Source organism: Terrapene carolina, unplaced genomic scaffold (genome assembly GCF_002925995.2).
Source record: "Terrapene carolina triunguis isolate 2854851 unplaced genomic scaffold, T_m_triunguis-2.0 Scaffold714, whole genome shotgun sequence".
NCBI lineage: Eukaryota > Metazoa > Chordata > Testudines > Emydidae > Terrapene > Terrapene triunguis.
In genome coordinates this window covers 14,624,350-14,646,837 of record NW_020665065.1, presented here as the reverse complement: position 1 = coordinate 14,646,837, position 22,488 = coordinate 14,624,350, and the positions used below count along the sequence as shown (strand labels likewise).

At 44.8% G+C, this 22,488-nt stretch overlaps 1 protein-coding gene across 1 annotated transcript in view; it reads right to left on the bottom strand.

The window, feature by feature from the left end:
• Positions 1-22,488, bottom strand: part of TMCO4 (transmembrane and coiled-coil domains 4) — a 79,273-nt gene that overhangs the window by 12,498 nt on the left and 44,287 nt on the right. Inside the window, exons 11-13 of the mRNA XM_026660048.2 lie at positions 18,902-18,986; positions 12,642-12,759; positions 9,481-9,598 (exon numbers count right to left, since the gene is read on the bottom strand). Coding sequence (XP_026515833.1) covers positions 9,481-9,598; positions 12,642-12,759; positions 18,902-18,986 — 321 coding nt within the window. The remainder of the gene's footprint in view (positions 1-9,480; positions 9,599-12,641; positions 12,760-18,901; positions 18,987-22,488) is intronic.

The following is a 22,488-nucleotide window of genomic DNA, read 5'->3' as shown; positions in this document are numbered from 1 at the left end:
TTTAAAAAAAAAATCACCATGCGTTAAAAACAGCTTCATTTCACTTCTGAAATGTTGCTATTTCGTCCTTTGTGTGAATTGCTGCTTTTTGCTACGGCTGGGAACCGTGCTGCTGTAACGATCAGATAATGAGCTTGCCTTTCTCTAGTGCCTGTCATCCAAATGAATCCCTTCATGTGTTACAAATTTTGTACTGTGCGTACACTTTGCCCACCACTGATATGCAGCCGCCTCTGGCGTGAAAGGCAGCATAGCTAAATCTGCACATACCACTTGTGATTACAGCTACATGGAATCATAGAGTTTAAGGCTGGAAGGGATCACTAGATCATCTACTCTGACCTCCTGGATATCACAGGCCACCAACACCTCCCAGCACCCACACACTAAACCCAACAACCGAAATTAGACCAAAGTATTAGAGCCCACCAGAGACTAGTCTATTATGTGCCACAGGAGAGAACAGGAAGGATTAACATGCACTAGTGCCAGAGGTCCTCACAATGGCAGGGACAGAATTAAGTGAGATGCACCCAGATAATCCTGGCAAGTAACCTGTACCCACACGCTGTGGACGAAGATGAAACCCACCTGAGTGTCGCTGCCAATCTGACCTGGGAGAAAATTCCTTCTCTACCCCACATGTGGCGATCAGTTAGACCCTGACCATGAGAGCAAGATCAGCCAGCCAAGCACCTGAATGAGAGAATGCTTGGTGCCACCTCAGAGCCCCGGCCATTCCACCCAATGTCCCATCACTAGCCACGGCCACCCCCGACTCTTCAGAGGAAGGACATAAAAAAAACAAATCAGAATACATGGTGGGTGGTGGTAGTGGGGTAGTGAATCCCTTCCTGATCCCGGCTGGTGGCTGGCTGAAACCCTGAAGCCTGAACTTTCAGGAATGTAAGACATAAACCGGAACTGAGTCCCAAGACGCCTGAACCATGCCCTTTACCTCATAAGCAACCCTGTCATACAATCCCACTCAGAAATTTGTCTAGCTCTCTCAAAACTAATTAAGTTGTTTGCCCCCACAACTCCCACGAGGAGGCTGTTCCAAAATCTCACCCCTCCGATGGTTAGAAACAGTCTTCTAATTTCCAGCCTGAATTTGTCCATGGCCAGTTTATTAGTTCTTGCGTCTACAGATCAGTCCTTCTACCTACTTGTTTGCTCCATCCATAGAGCCCTGCGCAGATACAAAATGTGTACTTGCATCCGCTCCGCAAAAATGGTCCGCGGATATCCGTAGCCGTGGATGCGGCTATCTGAGGATATAAAGCGGATGGATATCCACGGATTTGCAGGGCTCTATTCATCCCCGTTTTTTCTTGCCTTTTAGATGGTAAACTCTCAGGGATGGTCACTTACTAGAGGGCTAGCATGATGAGGCTCAATATAGTGGAGTCCTCTAAGCCCTACCACAATATAAACTATAAATACAACAACTCGACGCAATGCTTTAGGAGAAGAACTGAAGAATTCCATACACAGTTGAAATTCCTGGGGGAACTGTAGGCAGACAGAATATAATTATCCAGGAGACCGTAAGCATGAGACCCTCAGTTTTACATCTCACTTGAAAGATGGCACCTTCCAGCAACACAGCACCCGTAGGATCACTCTGCAGACATCAATAGTGACTCAGAGGGAGGAGTACCACCTGCTGTTAGTCATCAACGCCATTACTTACTGCACAGGGATTTCCCTCAGCTTTTATCCTGACCAGGCCTGATTCTGCTTGGCTTGTAAACTCTGATGAGATTATCATTTGAGGTAGCAAGAATTCAGAGGCTAACAGGAAGTGCTAACTTTTCCACGGTACTTTATCTACATTATGAGCGTCAATAACATCTTATGGTACAACTGTAAAATCTCAAACACGTCTGGAAACTACGTGATGGGTGATATACCTTGTAAACACAGCGAGTCAGGGGAGTCAATTTTCAACTTCATTAACATTTTTAATTGGCTTTAAAATCTGAATTTTCTTTTCATACGTTGGCGTAAGAAAATAGAAAGGAAATGAAACCCAAACGGAAATACTTTGTTGAAATACCGTTAATGTAAACACAAGGCAAAAATATCCACGCAACATACAACGTGCTCTGTCCGTAAAAGCACCTTGCTGTGACTCTTATGGGGCCTGATCCTGCTATCCTTATTCAGGGAAGACTCCCATTGATTTTGCTGGGAGTTTTGCCTGAATGGACTCAGACTTTCCGGTCAGAAGGGACCGTCATGATCACAGACTTTGTGATCTGGACAATTATTTGTAACATTAATAACTGTGATGATCTGTTATTCCTATACACTGTGAGCCCAGTCAGGGACGGAGTCTGAGCCTTCGGGATCTACTAGGACGGTTTGTCTCAAATGCAATGTTCTCCAACATTTAAAACATCTCCCATGGGTGCCCGAGATGATGCAAAGTGTCGTGCTGTGGGGAAGAGACCACGTGCTCCTGTATCACATTAATACCGTTCCTGGTTACTTTAGCTGAGAATCTCAGGTGGGAGATTGCATACTTTGGATTGTGTTGTTATTTAAACTATGACACCTTCCCCCCCCCCCCACCAAACTACACTTCTCTCTTTCAAAATCATTTCCGCAGCGTTCTGTGGCTGGTGCTAAGCCGACAGCCCTGGAGCCTGATAACCTCACTATGCACAGACTGTGGGAAACAGCAGTGTAAGCTTCCCTTAAATTCCAAACCACACCCCGCCCCTAACCAAGGTGCCTCATTCATGACCTCCGTGAATCACCTCTAAGGGGAAAAAGGGTAATTAAGTTCACATTCCCATTAAACCTTTGGCATATCCACGGAGGATGCCAGCAAATTTGATGGAGTTTTTTGCTATACAAAATCTTATCCTTGAGGAGCACAGCAAACCAATTCACTCACATAGTTCACTGAACAGCCGTAGTTAAGGCTAATCTGTTACAGAGCCCAAATTGTGCACTGACACGTCTATTAGTTATTCTAATTTCTTAACAAATCTATGGACGTGAACAAGGATGCTTAAGCCATTGGATTCTCCTTTGACATGTGGCTGTGGATCTCTCTCTGGTCTAACAAGTTCTGATGAAAAACCACTCCCCTTTCCAGATGGCGTTGGACAGATTCAGAAGACGCTTGGAAGTACGTCTTGCTTTAGTGCATTACAGTATTGGCAGCAAGATACTGATAATTAACCTGCCACAGCACTTTTTACAAGAGCAAGGGCGTTAATACCAGCGTCCTACCAAATGCCAAGTCCGGTAGTTACTTTATGCCTCCCTAAATTCTCCCGGCATTTTCAAATGGATGCAGTATGATCTTTCACTTTCTGTCCTATACTGCTGTGAAATGCTTGTTAAACAGCTTCCACCTCTCATCCCAGAGGTGGCCGCATGCTAGTGGCAGGTGAAGTGCTTGAGGATCCTGTAGGTTCAGAGCTCCTAGTTATTAGCTTGGCTGCTGTTGTACTGAAGAGCCTAAGGAAATGGGGCTGTACAGTATTTCTCTATTCTGCAGCTTGACAAAGGGATGAGAGAATAAGTGGTGTGACGACCGTTGGTAAAGAAGCTTTTTCATTTCCGAGAGCTTAATCAAGTGGAAAATTAGAGCTAGAGTGAGTTGTTCAACAGATAAAAAAGCTCAGACAGGCCAATTCCCTGCAGGCTTGAATCGAAGCTGTGACGCTAACAGCCTTTGTTCGCAAACTAGTTGAGAGGGGCTGGCTCACTTTGCTCCTTCAGGCCTGGTTATCTGATGGCTTCAGCGGCTGCCCTCTGCCCTGGTAACCCTGGGGCCTGCCCTGACGCAGTCAGTTACAAGTGGTGGGACAGAATAGGGAAGAGTGACGAGAGAGTGGTTTTCTATACAAAATAGTCTGAAGAGGCCACATCTGCAGCTGGTATGTGAGAGCTGGTGTCTCTGCTTGTCTGTCCGTAGAAGCGCCAGATTTTGACCATTTAGCAAGCACAGCTCACAAGGAGGAATTTCAGGGTGGAAAATTGGTAGCTGTGTGGGAGGAAAGGGCCACCTGGGGGAGGAGAGGGCAAAAGAGGCAGTTTGCCCTGAGCCCCTGTTTGAGAGGGCCCCGAAACAGAGTGGCATTGTGACCTGACATGCAGGGTTGCAGCACCACTCACGTTGAGCTCAGATGACCCTCCGTGGGCCAAACCTGAGCAACGCTGCAACCCCGTGTGCAGCGCCAAGAGCGGGGAGCCAGGCACAGGCCCACGGGACAGGAGCCACTACTGCCGGGTGAGTGTGGGCGGGCTCGCTCTCCAACCCCTCTACCAGGGGCGTCCCTTCTTTGGAAGGGGGGCTGCTCAGTTTCAGATTTTGCTCCAGGTGCCCAAAAAGTTCTGTGCAGCCCTGAGAGTGAGTGACTGAGGGGGGAGAAATAGGGCTGTTTAGACCTATTTCTGTGAAATGTGACCACATGCCTATTCTCTTTTGAGAACCTGTGAGAGCTGGCACTCCCTTGAAACAGAACTGAAGCTGGACTGGAAGTTGACATTACAGGGACTTAATGAAATCTTCCAGGTCATGTTTTTCCCCCCGGTCCCTCACCCTCCCACAACATCACCAACAAAGTGGTGGTTTTAGCTGCTTTTCCTTCCTGCAGCGTGATAGAATCGCTACAAGTTCCTATCCAGGGAAATGTTTAGCTTCTGATTGAATCAAGTTCCCGTTCTTGCTTTTCTTCTTTGGATTGTATTCATTCCTGTCCTACCTGCCTAAGGTGGTACTGCTCATCTGAAACAAGTCATTCTGTCTGGGAGCAATAAGACCCAGGCAACCTACTTCCATGCTCAGTCCCCAGGGTCCTTAATAAACCTGCATTTCAGCATCAGAATTCATTCTTTGCTGCAAGTTTTGGGCCCACGATGAGAACACAGTTTAATGCACCTTTGAGGAAAAGCCCGAATCACACAAGTGCTAAATCAATAGATTGTTAGAATACTGTTTTTTTGTCTGTTTGCTGCATCCAAAGAGCCCACGCAGGTGGTGAACCAGGCTGCCCTGGAATCACTCGAGACGCTAGTAACAAGGCATCACTTCTAAGAAAGGTTTTGGAGGGCAAGAGCAGGAATTCCATTTTAATTATCACTGTCACAGATCTGGCTTTTCACTGCTCAGTTTCAGCAGCCGAGAAAAGAACAAGTCAAAAAGGTTTGTAACTATCTCAAGGGGAAAAGCCAGAGCTATGGTGATGTCTGGTGCAGCATATTCCAAAAAGAGCTCTTTTATTCAGCCTTTTCTTGCTTCTCCAATTTTACAGGAACATCGGAGTGTAAAACAGGTCACAAATTCTCATCACTACATCTTATTGCAAAGAAGGGTAAATCAGTGCTTTTAAAATGGTCTTAAATGACAGAGTAATAATGATTAGCTGGCCCGACATGCTTTCAGTCTTCAAAGCACATTAAACATTGATTAATCTTTATGACCTTCCTTTGATGGCAGTATTATACCCATTTTACAGATGGGGAAACTGAGGCACACAACGGGGAAGTGACTTGCTCAAGGCTGCAGTGGGAATTAGTTCCAGTACTGGGATTAGAACTCGGGAGTACCTGGCTCCCAGTGTGGTGCTCGGACAACACTTCTTTCAGTTTTGTTATGACAATGATAATTAAGGCTACGATTCCGTCACGGAGGTCATGGATTCCATGATTTTAGGAGATGTCTGAGTTCAGCCTTCAGCCCTGGGCAGTGGGGCTCGGGCTTCGGCTTCAGTCCCAGGTGGCAGGGCTTGGGGCTTTGATGTCAACCCCAGGTGGTAGGACTCGGAGAGGGAGTACCACCTCTATTCCCTGACTCACCTCAGCGGGTCACTCAGCCTGTGGGTCAGTGTCAACGCCTCCGCGATACACAATACCTTATTGTTACACATTTTTCGTTGCCGAGACCATACTCTGATTTTGTACATTTTTACCATGAATTTTGCCTAATTTTACTGTGACAAAATTGTATCCAACTCAGGAGACTTGGGTTTTATTACTGGTTCTGCCACTGACCTGCTATATAACCACAGGCAAGTCACATCACCGCTCTGTGCCTCAGTTTCCCCTCACACCTTAGTCTTGTCTTGTCTATTAACCCTTTAAAACTCTTCAGGGTAGCGGCCGTCTTTTCCTGTGTACAGTGGTTAGCACAATGGGGTTCTGATCTCACCTGGGCATTCTATGTGCTACCTTAAGAGAAATTAATAATCATCATCAACATCATCTAGGAAGGTGACATCTGAATGATAAAGAGTAGAACTAGGAGAATTCAGCTGCCATTTGAATGCATGGGAAAGCAGGGAATTTCAAGGTGAATGCAAGTCCTAATCGTGGCTAAAGGTCTTTAAACTTTATATAACAGATATTTTATAAACGGCCCAAAGTGGAAATTGGGGTTTGCTTATATGGGTATGTAAAGCAGAAAATAAACTTTGTAGCCCTGGATAATCTGTGATTCCTTTATTGGGATGGTATATGGAGAGAGATATATGCATAGCCCTTCTCCCACCTTTAACAACATGGCAGTACTAACTTCCTGCATCTTTCATGAAGTTCATCACTCGACCTACAGAGACAGACCTTCAGATCTATTTTCATGCCTTTAAGTTCATCTCAGATTTTGGTTACATTAAAATTGCCTAAAGAAACCTAAGCAAATGCCTGTAACGTCCAAGCCCACATGAAAAGCATTTTGCCTACATTCCGACTCTTAACAACATTGCTTCGATATTCAGATGCTAATGTAAATCGTAATCTCCAGCATCCCACTTGCACAAACAGCAATCAGCCTAATATGTTACAACTCAAATAAATCCGCTGAACCAATCAGTCTCATTGTAAGCGCTCAGGAAGCTTTTAGAACTGCATTTGCTGAGTGGGAGGACATTTTGTTAGTTTCCTCACGGACAGATTTAGAGAAATGAGGCCTTAAAAGTTTGGAGGAGAATGAAAGGAGAGGGCCCTGGCAGGACAAATGGAAACGGTAAAGCAGACCGTACTAATCAAAACAGACACAGGCTAAATGCCTTGCGCCCTGATTCTCATTTATGCGAAGGCCCTTTATATATCCCTTATATCCCACGCACTTTGAGACTCCTTTAAATTGCCACAGCAGCAAGAATCAGGCTCCTTGGACTCCAGCATCCCCCCACCCCAGATTGAAAGGGGAACTCTAACCATTGTGCTCAGTTCTGAAGTCTGAAAGGATCCGCAGGGAGAAATGGCCCTCACCATGGATAAACTGGGAGATGGCTTGAACGTGAAGGGTGCTAGAATGAATTTCGCACGAAGCACCTTCCTGAAGTCCATACTTTGCTCCTTGATAACCTCCCCTCCTTCCCTCTCCCATGGCCTTGTGCCACCATAACTAGAAATCTGTGCCGAACCCATCCCATGCAGCACCTATGCTGGAGCCTGCAGAAGTTGCTGCTGGCGCGACACAGGAGACTCCTGCCCTCACCAGAAGCAGAGCTCGCCACTGCATAGCACTCCCAGCCTCCTCCAGAATTCTGTCATTTATATTTTCATGTAGTTTCTCTACAGGATCCTGAGGCGCTTTGCAAGAGGGCGGGACAGAAATGCGAACTGAAGCACAAGGTCAAATGACTTGCTCAAGACCGTCAAAAGCTCCAGCTAGATGAGACTGCGGGTTCCCCCTGGTCCCTACTCATAGCGGTGCTCGAATTATGAGACACAAAGCAGGGGGGCCCTGCTACTTTGCAGATGTTCCCTTCTTGGGCTAGGCTGCTGTGCATGGTCCCCAAGAGTACTAGTAGTTTGCAAGCAGTCTCTGACCATACTGGAAACTAAATGGCAAAACCTTAGTTAAAGCAAAGTTAAGGACGCCCGGTGATAGTTCGTGTCCTTCCAGAATGTCAGGTTCAGCAAAACTCAAACTTCTGTGGACCAGGAAATACAAAGTTAAGATAACCCGCAGTTGGCAACAGCTCCTGGGAATTATCTGCAGGCACTCCAACTGCATTCACTGTGGTAGTGTAGCTGTATTGAATAGCGGAGGAATAAGCTGGAACAGCTTGGAAGGGCTGTGATTGTGAGATGAAGAGAACTGGGGATCAGTTTGAGGAACATCATAGAGCTGTGACTGTGAGATGAGGAGATCAGGATCTGAATCCCCCGTGTATGTCATCAAAGCAAAGAGGTGCTTATGTATGCTGAGTCTGCATCATTTCATTACAGAATTGTGTAGGTTGTGTAAGTAACAGGGTACTGGAGTCTTCATGCCATGGGGACTGTAGTAGTGAGGTGGGATATGAAAGCAGGTTATGGATTTAGTGGTGGGTAGGGGAGAGCAGGTATTTTGGTGGTATCCTGTGTGCAAGTGTGAAGGGGCTGTACAAGAGTATGAAGCGGTTGTTAAATTTCACAAGTGGGGTACTCTGTTGGGGAGTAGGCACAGGCCACATCTACACTACAGTCGTGACAGCAGCACAGCGACGGTGCTGTAGCTGTGCCGCTGATGCACCATACCATAGCCACTTCCTACACTGACGGAAGGGGCTTTCCCATTGATATAGTTAATAGGGCTCTCCGAGAGGTGGTAGCTAGGCCGAGGGAAGATTTCTTCCACTGACCTAGCCATGTCTACATTTGGGGTTAGGTCAACCTAACTATGGCACTCAGTTTTTAAGCGTAGATCAGGTCTCATCAGGGGCACTGGAACAACTCTTATAGTGGGGGTGCTGATGATGGCAACCAGGTATTTGGTGTGTGTTAGTAGTACGTCAAGCCAGGGGTTGCGGCAGCACTCCCGGCAACTTTAGTTCCAGCACCACCGAGCCTCAGTGTTTGAGTTTAGGGCAAGTGCAGACAGCGCACCAGGCCACACTGTCTTTCTGAAAGTGATGCCACTCCTGTAGGATCTGATGGGATAGAAACACCATTTTCTCCAATGCAGGATATTACAGAATTTTTAAAAAAAGCAACAGTGGAAACAAAATACTCCCTACAACGTTACATAACATTCAGGTTCTAGCTTCCATTAGGTGTAGGTCCAGACTTAAGGCTTATCTGACATGGAGTTTATGGTAAAGTCATGGAGTTGTGAGGTTTGTGCACATATAGAGGGAAGAATCATAGAATATCAGGGTTGGAAAGAGACCTCAGGAGGTATCTAGTCCAACCCCCTGCTCAAAGCAGGACCAATCCCCAGACAGATTTTTACCCCAGTCCCTAAATGGCCCCCTCAAGGATTGAACTCACAACCCTGGGTTTAGCAGGCCAATGCTCAAACCACTGAGCTATCCCTCCCCCCCCACACACAAAGTTACTCACTCTTCTTAGGCCTGATCTATACTTAAAAATTAGACTGACCTAGCTACATCACCCAGGGTTGTGAAAAATGTCGTGCCCTAAGTGTTCCTGGTGTAGATGCGGCTAGGTGGATGGAAGATGAACACAAGGCTATGACCGGTAAGGACAGAGTGAAATACTAAGGAAATGAAGAGGGCTACTCACTACAGATGAAAGATCCATATTAACCATCCTCCTGTCATCCAGGCTGACTGGCTGAAGGCCTGCAACGTTGAGCTGAGCAGAGGAGGTCCGGTAGACAAAACTCAGCAGCCAGTCTCCCCTAGGAGGAAAATGGAACAGAGGTATTAATAAGCCTTGCTGGAAGACTGACAAAATGCACGAAGACATTCGGGGAACACAGGAAAAGACAGAGATGACAGGACCAGGCAGCCCAGCTAAGGGCAGGTCTTCACTACCCGCCGATCGATCTATCGGGGGTCTATTTATCGCGTCTAGTGTAGACACGATAAAATCAATCCCTGATTGCACTCCCCGTCGACTCCGGAACTCCAGCTCGCGAGAGGCGGAAGCGGAGTTGACGGGGGAGCGGCAGCAGTCGACTCGCCGCTGTCCTCATGGCCAGGTAAGTCGACCTAAGATACACCGACTTCGGCTACCCTATTCGCGTAGCTGAAGTTGCTATCTTAGGTCAACCACCCCACTAGTGTAGACCTGGGCAAAGTCTGTACCAATAGCTGCTGCAGCTTCATCTGTCCTGGAATCAAGCCTGGAATATCATGCTGGATAAAATAATTGGGGTACAGCTGTAAAAATTTTAGGAATAATCCTGACTCACATGAGTAGCCTCACTGAGTTCACCAGGACTACTCCCGTGAATAGAGGCTTCCGGATCAAGTTCTTTAAAATTATTTCAGATTCGCAGGGAGACAGGGCTGCACCCAGCTATTGCACACTCTCCTTGTAATATGTTAACACGTAGAAGTTTGCCAGCCTGTAGCATCTGTAAACATGTTGAGCACAGGCACCGTGGCTGCTGACATATATGCAAATTATAAAGTAATTTAGGATCTTTCTGGATGAAAGATTTTTAATAGGAGAAGTAGCAAGATCGTGCTTCCAATCTTGAGTGGTGGGCCAGAGATGGCATGGCTGGTCTAAAGATTAATAAAATGACTATGCATTTGGAAAGGTGAAATTCTCTCCAGTGCAGAGAGCTGGCATAAAGCCTGGACATCACTTACATCCAACTGGGCTCTATGATGAAGGCTTAAGTAGGACTGCAGTGGTGTATAGACCCTTGTGCTGGCCTTCTGCACAGGTGAATTTTACTCTAAGAGCTGCCACTTCCAGCTGTGCCTGTTCACCACTGTCCTTGACTATCAGATGTGAATAAAGCCCACATGGAGCTATGCCAAATGTGTGCAACACTCCCAAGGCCACATGAAATTCACTCGGTTTTGTATTTGTTGCTAACTCATTACTCAGACCAGGTTGTTTGAAAGGTCTAGCCATGCAAACATGGCTTGACTTATGGTATTACAGGGCGATCACAGGACATTGGTAGTTCGGATGATACGAAATCCAATGTAGCAGTTTCAACTGGCTTTCACTTCGAGATGTTTGGTTCATTGAAACGTCAACGTTGGGAGGTGTGAACTGAAACTCAAGTAAATGGGCCTGATTCTGATCTCACACCCGTTTTACACCAATGTAAGTCCACAAACTTCCGTGAAGTTACTTCTGATCCACCACCATCTGGCTCAATATTTATGCAAACACCAAGGCAGGGAACCCCCACATCTCCAGACCCATGTGAACGTCTTATTAGGAAATAACATATTTCCCTGATTCATGTCTCAGATACTCTCACCGAAATCCACCCCATAGCTCTCCAATTAACACCTCACATCACCCTTCATATGGACCTGGTGCTTCTCAGCTGCAGCATCCTGTGGGATTTTAGCGATTAAATGTACTAGGATATGTATCTGGAATCTCATCCCCTGGTCACTCCTGTTTGTGTGCAACTGAGCTGTAATTTATTAACCGCTGTTTGTTGAACAGTCGAAATATGGCCTGCCAAAGTAAAGAGACTAACTTGAATTATACACACATAGCCCATTTTATTTCAGTAGCACAGTCAAGCTCTGAAACGATAACAAGATTATCTCTCTTATATTACAGGAAACAAATATACTATGCTTTCTGCACTGGAATAAGTAGAGGTTGTTTTGCAGTTCTGGGATGATCTATAGTCACACTACAGCAAATTCAGTTATACACGTAAATTGCTAATCATGAATGGCTTCCTGGAGGAAAACAGAAACATCCCCCAGAAACTACTGTACAGGAGACAGCAGTTGCTTTTTTTGCTATGTTACATGAAGAAATGCAGTAATTTGCATACACATCCTGCATCTATAAGACCTCAGCGATACAAAATTAGCAAAAGCAGCATCTCTCAGCTCAGCCATACGGATGGGAGTAATGAAGATTTCTTGTTTTAATCTCAAGTGCTTGTGATTTTAATTTCTCTCTTCTGATCGTTTTAAGGTATGTAAAATAATAGAATATATTGTATATTAACACACACCTCTCTCTCTCTCTCTCTCTCTGTATACTTATTTGTAGACAAATTTGCATCATTGTTAAGGCTTGGCCAATTAGGTGATTTAACATATGTTAAAAACAAGTAATTCCACAAATTAGCTCTCAGGCCTGGTCAACACCTAAACATTAGCTCGACCTAAGCTATATTGCTCAAGGCTGTTGGCCCAACTGCCACTGCCAGGTTGATGGAAAAATTCTACTGTTGACCTAGCTACTGCCTCTTGAGAGGGTGGATTATGTACAATCGATGGAAAAACCCCTTCTGTTGACATCGGAAGCGTCTACACTGCAGTGCTACAGCAGCATAACTGCAGTCCTGTAGCAGTGCTGCTGTAGTGTAGACATACCCTCTGTGAATTGAAGAGCTGGTTTTAAGAGGCTTAAGAGTGGATGTAAGTTACATTTACACCTTGTCTGAGGCCCCTTTACGCTGCCAGAGGGTTGTAAAGCAGCCGTAAGTGTATATGAAATACAGTCTCTAAGTACCAAATCCTTTATATGCGCAGGCTTCCAGTCTAAAGTTCACCATAAATAGTTAATCAAAGCCCAAGACAGAACAGCCTTATGTTGCCTCCTGAAGACCTTCAAATCCAAGTAATGGACGCAATGACTTCTAAAGAAGATGGTTCTCTACTGAGCGCTCCTTAATACTTCAATCTTTGGGGCTGTCAAAATGTTCAAAAGCAATAAATAAAAGATCCACTAACAGCGACCCAGCCATAATGAGACGTCGAGCTTGTGCATGTACAGACCTGCAATAGCCATTTATGATCCTGCCCGACACCACCTTTGTGAAAGCTTTCCAGTACTTGGCGTCTCCTTCCACTGGAGCTCCCAGCAGGACCACATCCTCGACGATCCCCTCACAGTCTATAAAGATGGGAACAGCCCCCCACAAGACAAAGGGTGTTACTTGGATTTGGAAGGCAGCCCAGAAAATGCATCTATATACATACGATACAGACAAGTGAGACTTGCCCTCTGAGGGATGAGAGTATATTTAGTGGAATTCACTTACTTTATTTCTGTTGATTCATTTGTAAAGATAAACTAAGCTCTCAGGTCTGATCTGCAGAAGCATGGAGAATCCACAGTTCCAACTAAAGCCAATGGGAGCCCAACATCTATGAAAATCAGGGCCCTGGCAATTGTGAAAGGTGTCAGGCTGACAGCAATGGGGAGTGAAGTTCTCTTGTCACAGAGCAGGTAGAGCGCAAGCAGTAGTGTGGAAGGTTCTTCCCATACTGCCAATCAGTAGAGTCAGTGTGAGATTGGCATTGTTTCACAATATATGGAATGAGGGGACAAGTGAGACCACTGAAGCAAATGTATAATTAAGTTCAATAAACCCTTCCACCTGACCAGCCCTGGAAGTTGCTAATGCATCCGTCCACTGAATGCACGACAACAGAATTCCTAGTGGCAATTCCCAATCACAACTCTGAAGCAGTTTAGCTCTTCATACTCTCTGGGTACAATCTGCTCAAAAGGTGTGTTGAGTCTGATCAAAATTAATGCTCCTCTTTTATTCTTAGTGGACAAACTGCAGCTAAGAAATCCCAGTAGAAGCAAGCGATGGATTGAGAAAGATTGGGCAGCTCTTCTGTGCTTTTCAATAAAAACGGTGCTATGATACATTCACTATTGCCAGGACAGAGCTCCACAAAGCAGTCTCAGTCTGGGGGTGGGACACAGAGCTTCTGGTTTTTAGTTCACCTTCCAGAGCACCGTGGGTTAGAGAAAGTTGAAATCAATTCCTAATAAGCAAACTAAAATCCCAACGTGTGTGCATGCATGCATATTAGGTCTATAGAAACAATAGATATTAATGTTTAATTACACAGTATGTATCAAAAAAGAAGGTGCAATTTTAACAACTGACTCTCTGTTTATGTAGAGTTGTGAAAAAGAGACAGTAAAGTGCCTTCCGATATAGTAATTGTATGTTGATATGACTGGGAATTCTATCTATCAACTAGAGTCCCATATATATTATTATTTATTTGTATGGTGGTAGCATTTAGGAGCCCCCGTCCTAGCCCAGGACCCTATGGTGCTAGGTGCTGTACAAACACAGAACAAAAAGACAGTCCCTGCCCTGAAGAGCTTATTCTGCCAAAACCAGAATCTTGACCTTTGGAGAGCGCAGCTCAGCATATGTGGGTTTTGGTCATTTTCAGGAGAGTGTACCTGGTTTGTAGAATAGGGGGTTGGGATTATGAGGAAATAAATGTGAAAGCAATTACATACCGCGTCAAGTCATGGCCAAGGAGACGATGCCTGGATAGATTTTTAATCAATGCAATTGATTTCCTTTCTCTAACAGCAATAATAACCCGGCGCTCCCTGCAGAGAGCATTATTCTACACAGTTTTACTATGATGTAAATTCCAACCCCCCCGATGACAATCTGAAATGAGCGCTGTTGGTTTCATTTCTTAATTATGAAGCAAATTTCACACACATTAAAAAACAACAACAACAGTGATTCGATTTTGTTAGCTTAACTCGATGGGCAAGGAGACTACTGCTTCCACAGTAAATGGGTAATGGAAAAACAGAGCCATGTGGACAGGGCAATAATTCCAGTCTCTAGCGTAAGGTCAATTGAAAGAGCAAGAAAAAGCAGCTCATAGACTGGAACTAACCATTGGAAGGTCTGATTTCTTTCCCTCCCTTCCTCTGTTCTGTTCCTGTTTGAAATGAAGATGCTCAATCTTGGCTGTGTATTCATTTCTTTTGAATGATTATGGAGGAAGAGGGACGTTTAAGAATATAGATCACTGATCTGCATGGTTACTACCACGCTAGTTAATTAGACCTATCCCGTGGGCTACAAATTGTTTATACTGATAAGGAATAATAAAGCCCATGTGCACAGGGAAAAGAAAAATTAATGATTCTAGATAATATGAGAAAAGAAAAGATTCTACCCTTAGTCAACCCCTCTTGGGATTAATACATCTCACAGCCTCCTTCTGCCTCTGACTCAGAAACATCATTAATTCTGGCAGGATGTGTAAAAAGAAAAAAAGGCTTTTATTCCACTTGGCCAACTTCTTAGTAGATAAGACGCAATTCTATATTGGGATTTGATAGGAGAGTAATGGGGCAGGGATTGGCAATTCCCATTGCCTGCTAGCTACTAAAAAGGGTTTTTGCGATGAAAGCAGCTGTATTTGCTTGCCGTGAGGCAATAACTGACAGGCAAATAATCTTGGAAAAGGCCCATGCGGTGCACACTGAGCCTGGGGCTAGGACCAGTCTCTGGGAGCAGGGAGAGATGGTGCCACGTTCCCAGGTCTGGAAGTGTTACACACACAGGGCACTATTGTGCCATTCAGGTGAAATCCACCCTTCGTAGAGGGGCAAGTACAAGACATATGCATCACTTAAGTGCTACTTAAAACCTCAAAACAGTGGGCATGAGCTCAGGCTCTGAACCCACCCGCTCCCTAGGCTTCAGAGCCTGAGCTGCAGCCTGAATCATAACGTCAAAGCGCTGGCTACACAGCTATTCTAGAGCACTAGCATGAACCCAGCTAGCCCGAGTCTCTGGACCTGGGCTGGGAGGCTCACTCCTGTGGGCTGTGTAGACATACCCATTGACTTAGGTGGGATTTAAGCTCTCCAGTGGGATTTAAGTCAAGCACATAAATAAGTGCTGTCCTGAACGGAGGCCTAGATGAGCCAAACAGTGTTAGCACTGGATGTCTGACAGGTAATTTGCTTTCTAAGGACATCATAGAAGCCAAGATCTGGTCTGCTCTCTGGTGCCTTAACGATCCCATGCCTTTAAAGGTTTTGCCTTAACAGGGGTTTGTCCAGGTATCTTTGGGCAGTATTTCCCCTCCTCGCCCACTGTTGGGCACTGTTTGCAATGCTGGTTGGCTGCATTGCAGTGTTTCTGTAATTTATAATTTGTGAAGCTCATTGGGCTCCTCAGGATGATATAGAAGCAAGGAATTATTTATGAGTATTATTACGATTTGTAAAAACTACTCATTTAATGCAAACTGGCAAACCTGCCTAGCAAAGTAACATAACTATTAAGCCTAAATAAAATGTTTGAAACAGCCACTGAAAAATATCATTCATTTTAACTTGAGTCCCCAGAGAAGGCACAGGTACCATTTTCCATCCCAGAGCAACACAGGCTTGCCATACCGGACCAGACCAGCAGTTCACACAGTTAGATTACTCCATCTCGGATAGTAGCTTGCATCAGAGCTTTCAGAGAAAGGCACAAAAGCCCAGAAACGCACAATTCTGCAATAACTTACCCAATGGATGAAGTTTCTTCCTAAACCCAAGCCAGCTTGGCTTATGTTTTGAAGTACTAGGGCTGAGATCCATTATCAATTTTTACCCTCCCTAGTTTAACTGTGGATATACTTATTAATCATCTAGGAACATAGGAACCACCATACAAGATCAGACCCGTGGTCTTTTAGTCCAGTATCCTGCCACTGATAGCAGCCAGTACCAGATGTACGTGCATAATCCTTCTTTTACTCCCATGAAGCTTCTGGCTTCAAATATCACCCTGGGCAGTTCCACAAGTTAATGAAACATTTTTTAGCTAAGTATTACATTTATCGGTTTTTAATTGTTTGTCTTTTTATTTCATGGGATAGCTCCTTGATCTTGTATTAGGAGAAAGGGTTATTAGGACCTCCGGACTCACCTCCTCTCTATGCTATTTTAATATACTTCCATCATGCCCCATCTCATTTACCCCCATTGTATGGTTGTCACAATCTTTTTAATGTCTCCTGATTTGGACGTCTTTCGCGTCTATGAATTTTCATCACTGTCCTCTGAAGCTCTTTACAACCCTTCGCACGCATTCTATTCTTATACTGTCATGCCACTAAGATTGTATACAAAAAGGACCGCAAGATTGGGCCTTGTATTTATTATGTATGCATCTTCAGAGTCCAGACCCAGATGTCCCAGATGGCTGCTCCATTCCTTCTGTGGCTTGCTGCTGGAATGTGCACTGGCAGGACGCATTGGCAATCTGCACTAAACACGTTGCTTTTAGTCCCACAAACAGCTCAGCTTTCATAATTCAATTAAAGGACTGAACAATCAGTGTGCCGTGGGGAGGCCGCTACAAGATGTATTTATGATGCTTAGATTTCTTTAGAATGGCAAATAACCAGACAGCCCCTACTGATTCCCTTTCACATGTTACTTAGCTCTAGTGCTGTGCAGACTCATTGAGAGAGACTGCAGGGCTATTAACGGCTACCGAAAGCCTCAAAACATTATGGCCCCGACATTTTCAGGACACTGAGGAGAAAAGAGTAAATCTGGGGCCAGATTCGGAACTCAGTTCTACCAGGGTAAACTCAGAGTGATTCTAATCAAGTCACTAGGATACAGTCTGGTGCTACAAAGACTAGAATTTGGCCTCTTGTATTGCAGGGGCTGTGAGAAGTCCTGGCACGCAGCTGTAAACGGAAAGGAAGCTGACCTCCTCCTCTCATGCTGGTTTAATCTGTTCCCACCTGCCAACACCTACTAATGAATGTTTGCCAGTGTAAAGCTCCTTACTTATTAGCTACATTCTCTGAGGGCAAATGTTAATTAATAAAATTGGCTAGGTAGGGGGAGGGATAAGCACAAACTACTACTGACTCAACTCCAACATGCAATTTACATCAATTGATCAGAATGACTTGATTCTTTTTCTAAATTAAGAATAGAATCTATTAATAAACAAAACCACAACTGGTAACAAATTGACAGATGGTTTTATGCTCGGCTTTAGGGAAAAATTACCATGAAAATAGCTGACGACAGTGGCATTTCAATGACTTAAATGGGAGGGACAACTCATGGGATCAGATACAGTAGCTACAGAGAGCTTCCAATAAAGGCGAAGCATCTTCTGCCAAGTTCACAGCGAAGCGTGGGCCGCTCACAGACTGATTCACCAGACAAATGTCACAGAACGTCAAGAGTGCTGTTTGCAGATGGAGGGCCAAATTCTGCTCTCAATTACACTGGTGTAAATCTGAAATAACTACTGAAGTCAGTGGAGTTACTCCAGGTTTACACCGGAGACAGCAGAATTAAATTCTGAACATATTTCAAAACTGTTTTGTAGGTTTCTATTTAGACTGCACCTCAGGAAGTAAATACCCTCAGCCACATACTGGCTTGGAATGCACATAATCCAAGTGCTGTGGCCAGGAGGGGATCAATGGGATAGAAACTATCCATGGTGCCTCTTGCTTCCCTTCAAACCCACAGAGATGCTGCTTCACAGTCTCTCTGCAGCCAGAGCTGGGGAGGGGTATCCCAGGGCAGGGTGTAAGGCCTGGAGGTGCGGTCCATACCTTTCAGCATATCTACATCCTTCTATTGGTTCACAGACCAGGTTATTTCTGCTACTGACAGGAGAAGTCTGTATTGTGAGGCCAAGGAAAGGAATAATATGCGGCCTTTTAATGTTAACATGTACCCATCTGAATGAAGGCCATGTAATGTGAGCTTTGTGCCTGTTGCCCTAACGAGGCCTGTGCATTGGGGTGGCCCAGTTAGGGTGTCCTGTTAGCTGTGTGCACTGGGGTAGCTCCGTTCAAGTGGTCCATTTATGCATCAGGGTGGCCCAATGGATAACTTGTATCAGCAGAAAAAACTAATCTATATCTCCTCCAGCTTAACACAATCAGAGCCTCTTAGCCTTTCTTAAGGAGCTGCGTACACAGCTCCACAACCACCACTAACTAGCATCTTTGCTGACTGTCTCAGCGAAGAGCCCAAGGACTGAATGAGCCCTGGAGACTAAACTGCTCCCTTAACCCTAGAGGTTGTCCATCAAGGTCAGGCTGTAAAGAACAAAAGCAATGCCATGTGGCTGTGCTGTCCTTCTGTGGCTATTCTAGAGGACTTCGATCTCTAGAGCTGTTGGCATGATAACTTCTACCAGCACTAAATTAAAAAAAAAAAAAAAAGGGGATGGAAAAAAAAAAAAGAGGGTTAAATGTTTGGACTCTACCTTTTTCTTGCGCCATCTCCTTCAGGCAGAAGTAAATGACCCTTGCGCCCAGACTGAAGCCAATCAAAGTGACAGGTCGTTTGCCCTAGGGAACAAAGAGGCACAGGCACAAATGAGGAGGGTATGGCTGTCAAACAGTCTGCTAGACCTGGAAAGAAAGGGCTGGCCGGTGTGGGTGCCTAGGCTCTGATCCAGCAAATCATGTAAGCATGTGCTGAATTTTAAGTATGTGAGCCGTTCCATTGACTTCAATGATATTACTGATGTTCTTAAAGTTAAGCACAGTTACATTTAACTTAAAATTAAGTGCTTTGCTGGATAAGGGTCCAAATGCACTCTTCCTGCTTTATTAAGATCAAGTTTCTCACACATCGTCTAAGGAAGCTCCTTTTCATTGAACGGTCCATTTGCTATGCACTGCGCCTTACCACCACTATTTTAATTTCAAAGAATGCAAAGCCCCATATAACAACATGGAAATGAGTGAGGTGTTGGAACACATTTTCAAGGCAGGAAATCAAGTCCAACCCCCAAGCAAGTAATTTCAGGGCTGTAAAATACCATTAGAGCAACTGCTGCCATTTTCCTAGCAAGGAGAGAAACTTGTTTCCGCCTTACAAAAGCATTCTCTCTCTTGGGGCTCCCAACCACCAAGAAATGAAATGTAATGCCATCTTTGGCAGAGATGAAGACGAAAAGGCAGTGCCATGCCTTTCCGATGCTTGCGGGGTTAATAGACCTGGCAGGTGAAATAGGCTCCCATGGCTTTTAACACTGCCAGCCAGTCAATTTTCCATGAAAAGGCAAACAGTGGGGTGTATGCATATCTAGCCTCTATTAACAGATGATTTACCAGCTCTAGCCAAGAGGAGATATGGATGCGAGCAAGCTGGTTTAAACTTAATCCAGATAAACCAGAGCTAATGCTGGTTTGATGGGGAACCGTTTAGAGGATTCAGCTCCTTCTACTGAACATGTGTTGGACATTTGTTAATGAGGTTCCCAACCTTGGTCTTGGGGATTTGTGGTGATCTGTGTGACAGATATGGCAATTTTCTGCAATATCATTGGGAGACCTTATTTAATTAAATTTAAGTGTCTGTGGGGTCCATTGTATGAAATGAATGGTGTATTATTGTGGGCCGGGATTCTATGTAACCTCTCGAGGTGGGAGATGTGACAGATGTGAGTCCTGGGGGTTCAAAGGACTATTGTGAACAATGTGCCAGACAAGAATGGTCTTTTGGAACAGAAAATGTTAAAGGGATTTTCCTGGGGAATATCTATCTCGGGAGAGCTTAGTGCAAATACCCCACCTCCAGTTATGCAAAACCCCAGCCTTTTGAAGCTATGCCTTGGGGAATGAGCCACTGTCTGCTGTTCATGCGTTACATGAGGCCAAGATCAAAGGCCCAAGATGCATAAAAGAAAGACTGAACTAGTGGCTCTGGTTCTGAACCTGAGACTGTTATGAACTTGTAGTCACGGAAAAAAAACATTTCTGGGTTTTGAAGGACTGACACGTACCAGAGCCGAGGTTGGAGATGGGATGACCTTTGGTAAGCTTTTTAGCATGCATGTTCTTGTATTGTTTTCATATGTTTTCTCTGCAATGCTTTCACCTTAAGAATAGATGTGGTTGCTTATGAAGAACTGTGTGGTAACTTATAACTGTGGGCCATTATGCTATTCATAGCCTCTGGAGAGAAAGCAAAGCTCAGAAGCTGGCTTGTTTAGGCACTCTGGCTTGCTGGCAACTGTGTATAGGCAGGCAACTGTGCAGTGTGGAAAAACACTGGTCAGGAGAGAGACACACCTGAGTCTCTACCAAGAGAGGTAACGGCTGGGAGCCTGTTTTCTCTTTCAGGTGACATTGTAAATAAGAAGCAGGTAGCATTATTTCCCGTAAATGTAAACAAAGGAAACTCAATGAAAATTTTTCATTTTGGTTTGCTTTGAAATTTTCCATTGGAAAAGCAACATCTTCCTGCAAAATAATTGATGAAGCCCTATTTTTTGGCAGAAATTTTTTTGGTCAAATATTATTTCAAGCAGCATTAGCCGGAAGGGTGTATGGCTGCTACTTGTGGGGTCATCATGAAAATGTGATGTGAGCATCCTACTTCAATGAGCAAGATTTTATCTTAAATACATTTAATAGGATTTTCTATAAATCAAGCAGGGAGGGATTTTAACAGTGAGAAGTGCCTTCTCCTTGGGCTAAACGCACATCAGGTATAATAGGGTTCAGAAACATCCTGTTAACTAGTTTTAGGTTCTTTGGCACAGCAGGGTTTTGTGCTTTAACCATAACTAAAGCTAAAAGACAACGTCACATGCCCTTGGGCAAATCTTTACTTCAAACCAGGCCTTTATTATTGCCTTTTGGGCACTGTGTTTTTATTAGAAATCAACTTTGCTGGCTTACATTCCTGTTTCACAGAGTTATTTATGACATTCTGGTGTTTGGCTATGTCTCCCTTTACCTCTCGGCCCTGAATAGCTCATCTACAATAGATACTGGACTAGCGTAGCTGTAAGATGAACCCAGAGATCAGCCTGTACTCATAGCAAATAATGGCAGGACCTGGGCAGAAGTTTCATTTCAGGTTTGGCAGCTGGGGATGAAGACGACGACTTGGCAGGAAGGCTGGTTTTACTGAGCTGTTTCTTTCAGTGCCAATCCATCCCATGTGTCTATTTGGCTCCTTTTTCTTTTCTTCTTGTTTATTCTGGGCTTAAGCTCTTCTGCTTCCCCATCTCCTTTGGATTTATGTTCTGAATCTTATTCCTTCACAACCTGTTGCTTCATCCACTACCCCCCTCCTCCATTTTGTGTATGCATTTCTGTTTCTTTCCCTCTCCACCTCCCATTTTATTTCCCTCTTTTCCCTTGACTTTTATTCCAGGGGCGTCCAGCAGGAGCAGACAATCACTCAACATAATTGTGCCTTGGCTCCAACAAAGCACTTTCCTGGAGGAGACAACATCCATCTGAATCTGACTAATACCCTGCAACCCCAGCCAGTTCTATGCCACTGCCTCAGCGCCATGAGGAAGCAGGGATCATTGTGCGAGAACTTTTTGCTTGGGTGTCCAATAGAAATGGGGGCTAGTTGAGGAGAATTCAGGCTAACAGGACCTGTGCCCAATTTAATTCCTCTTGGCAGAAGGTGGCTGCCTCTAGAATAAGCCAATTCTTTACTTCCCCCCTCCCCTCCACGGTTGGTTTTACAAATAATGATTTTAGAATGAAGCCTGGTGAATTTCCGGGCTTATGTCAGTTTGGGATTAGTAAGGAAGTAAGACCCAGCGTCCTCACTGGAATGACTCCAGATTTATACCAACATAGCTCAGAGCAGAATTTGGTCCTTGCTGCAGGTAGGTGCTATGCAATCTTCCCTCGCCCCACTCTGCCGATGCCTCTTACCTCTTGGTGGGTATTTCAGCTGTCTGTCTTTTCTCTTCCTTTCTCCCCCGCCTCATCCTCTGCTTTCACTCCCCCACTGTCAAGATCGGGCCGAGTGGACAAATTACACCAATTTGCACTTCTGACTTGGATTAGACCTGAATCCAGGTCTCTGGCA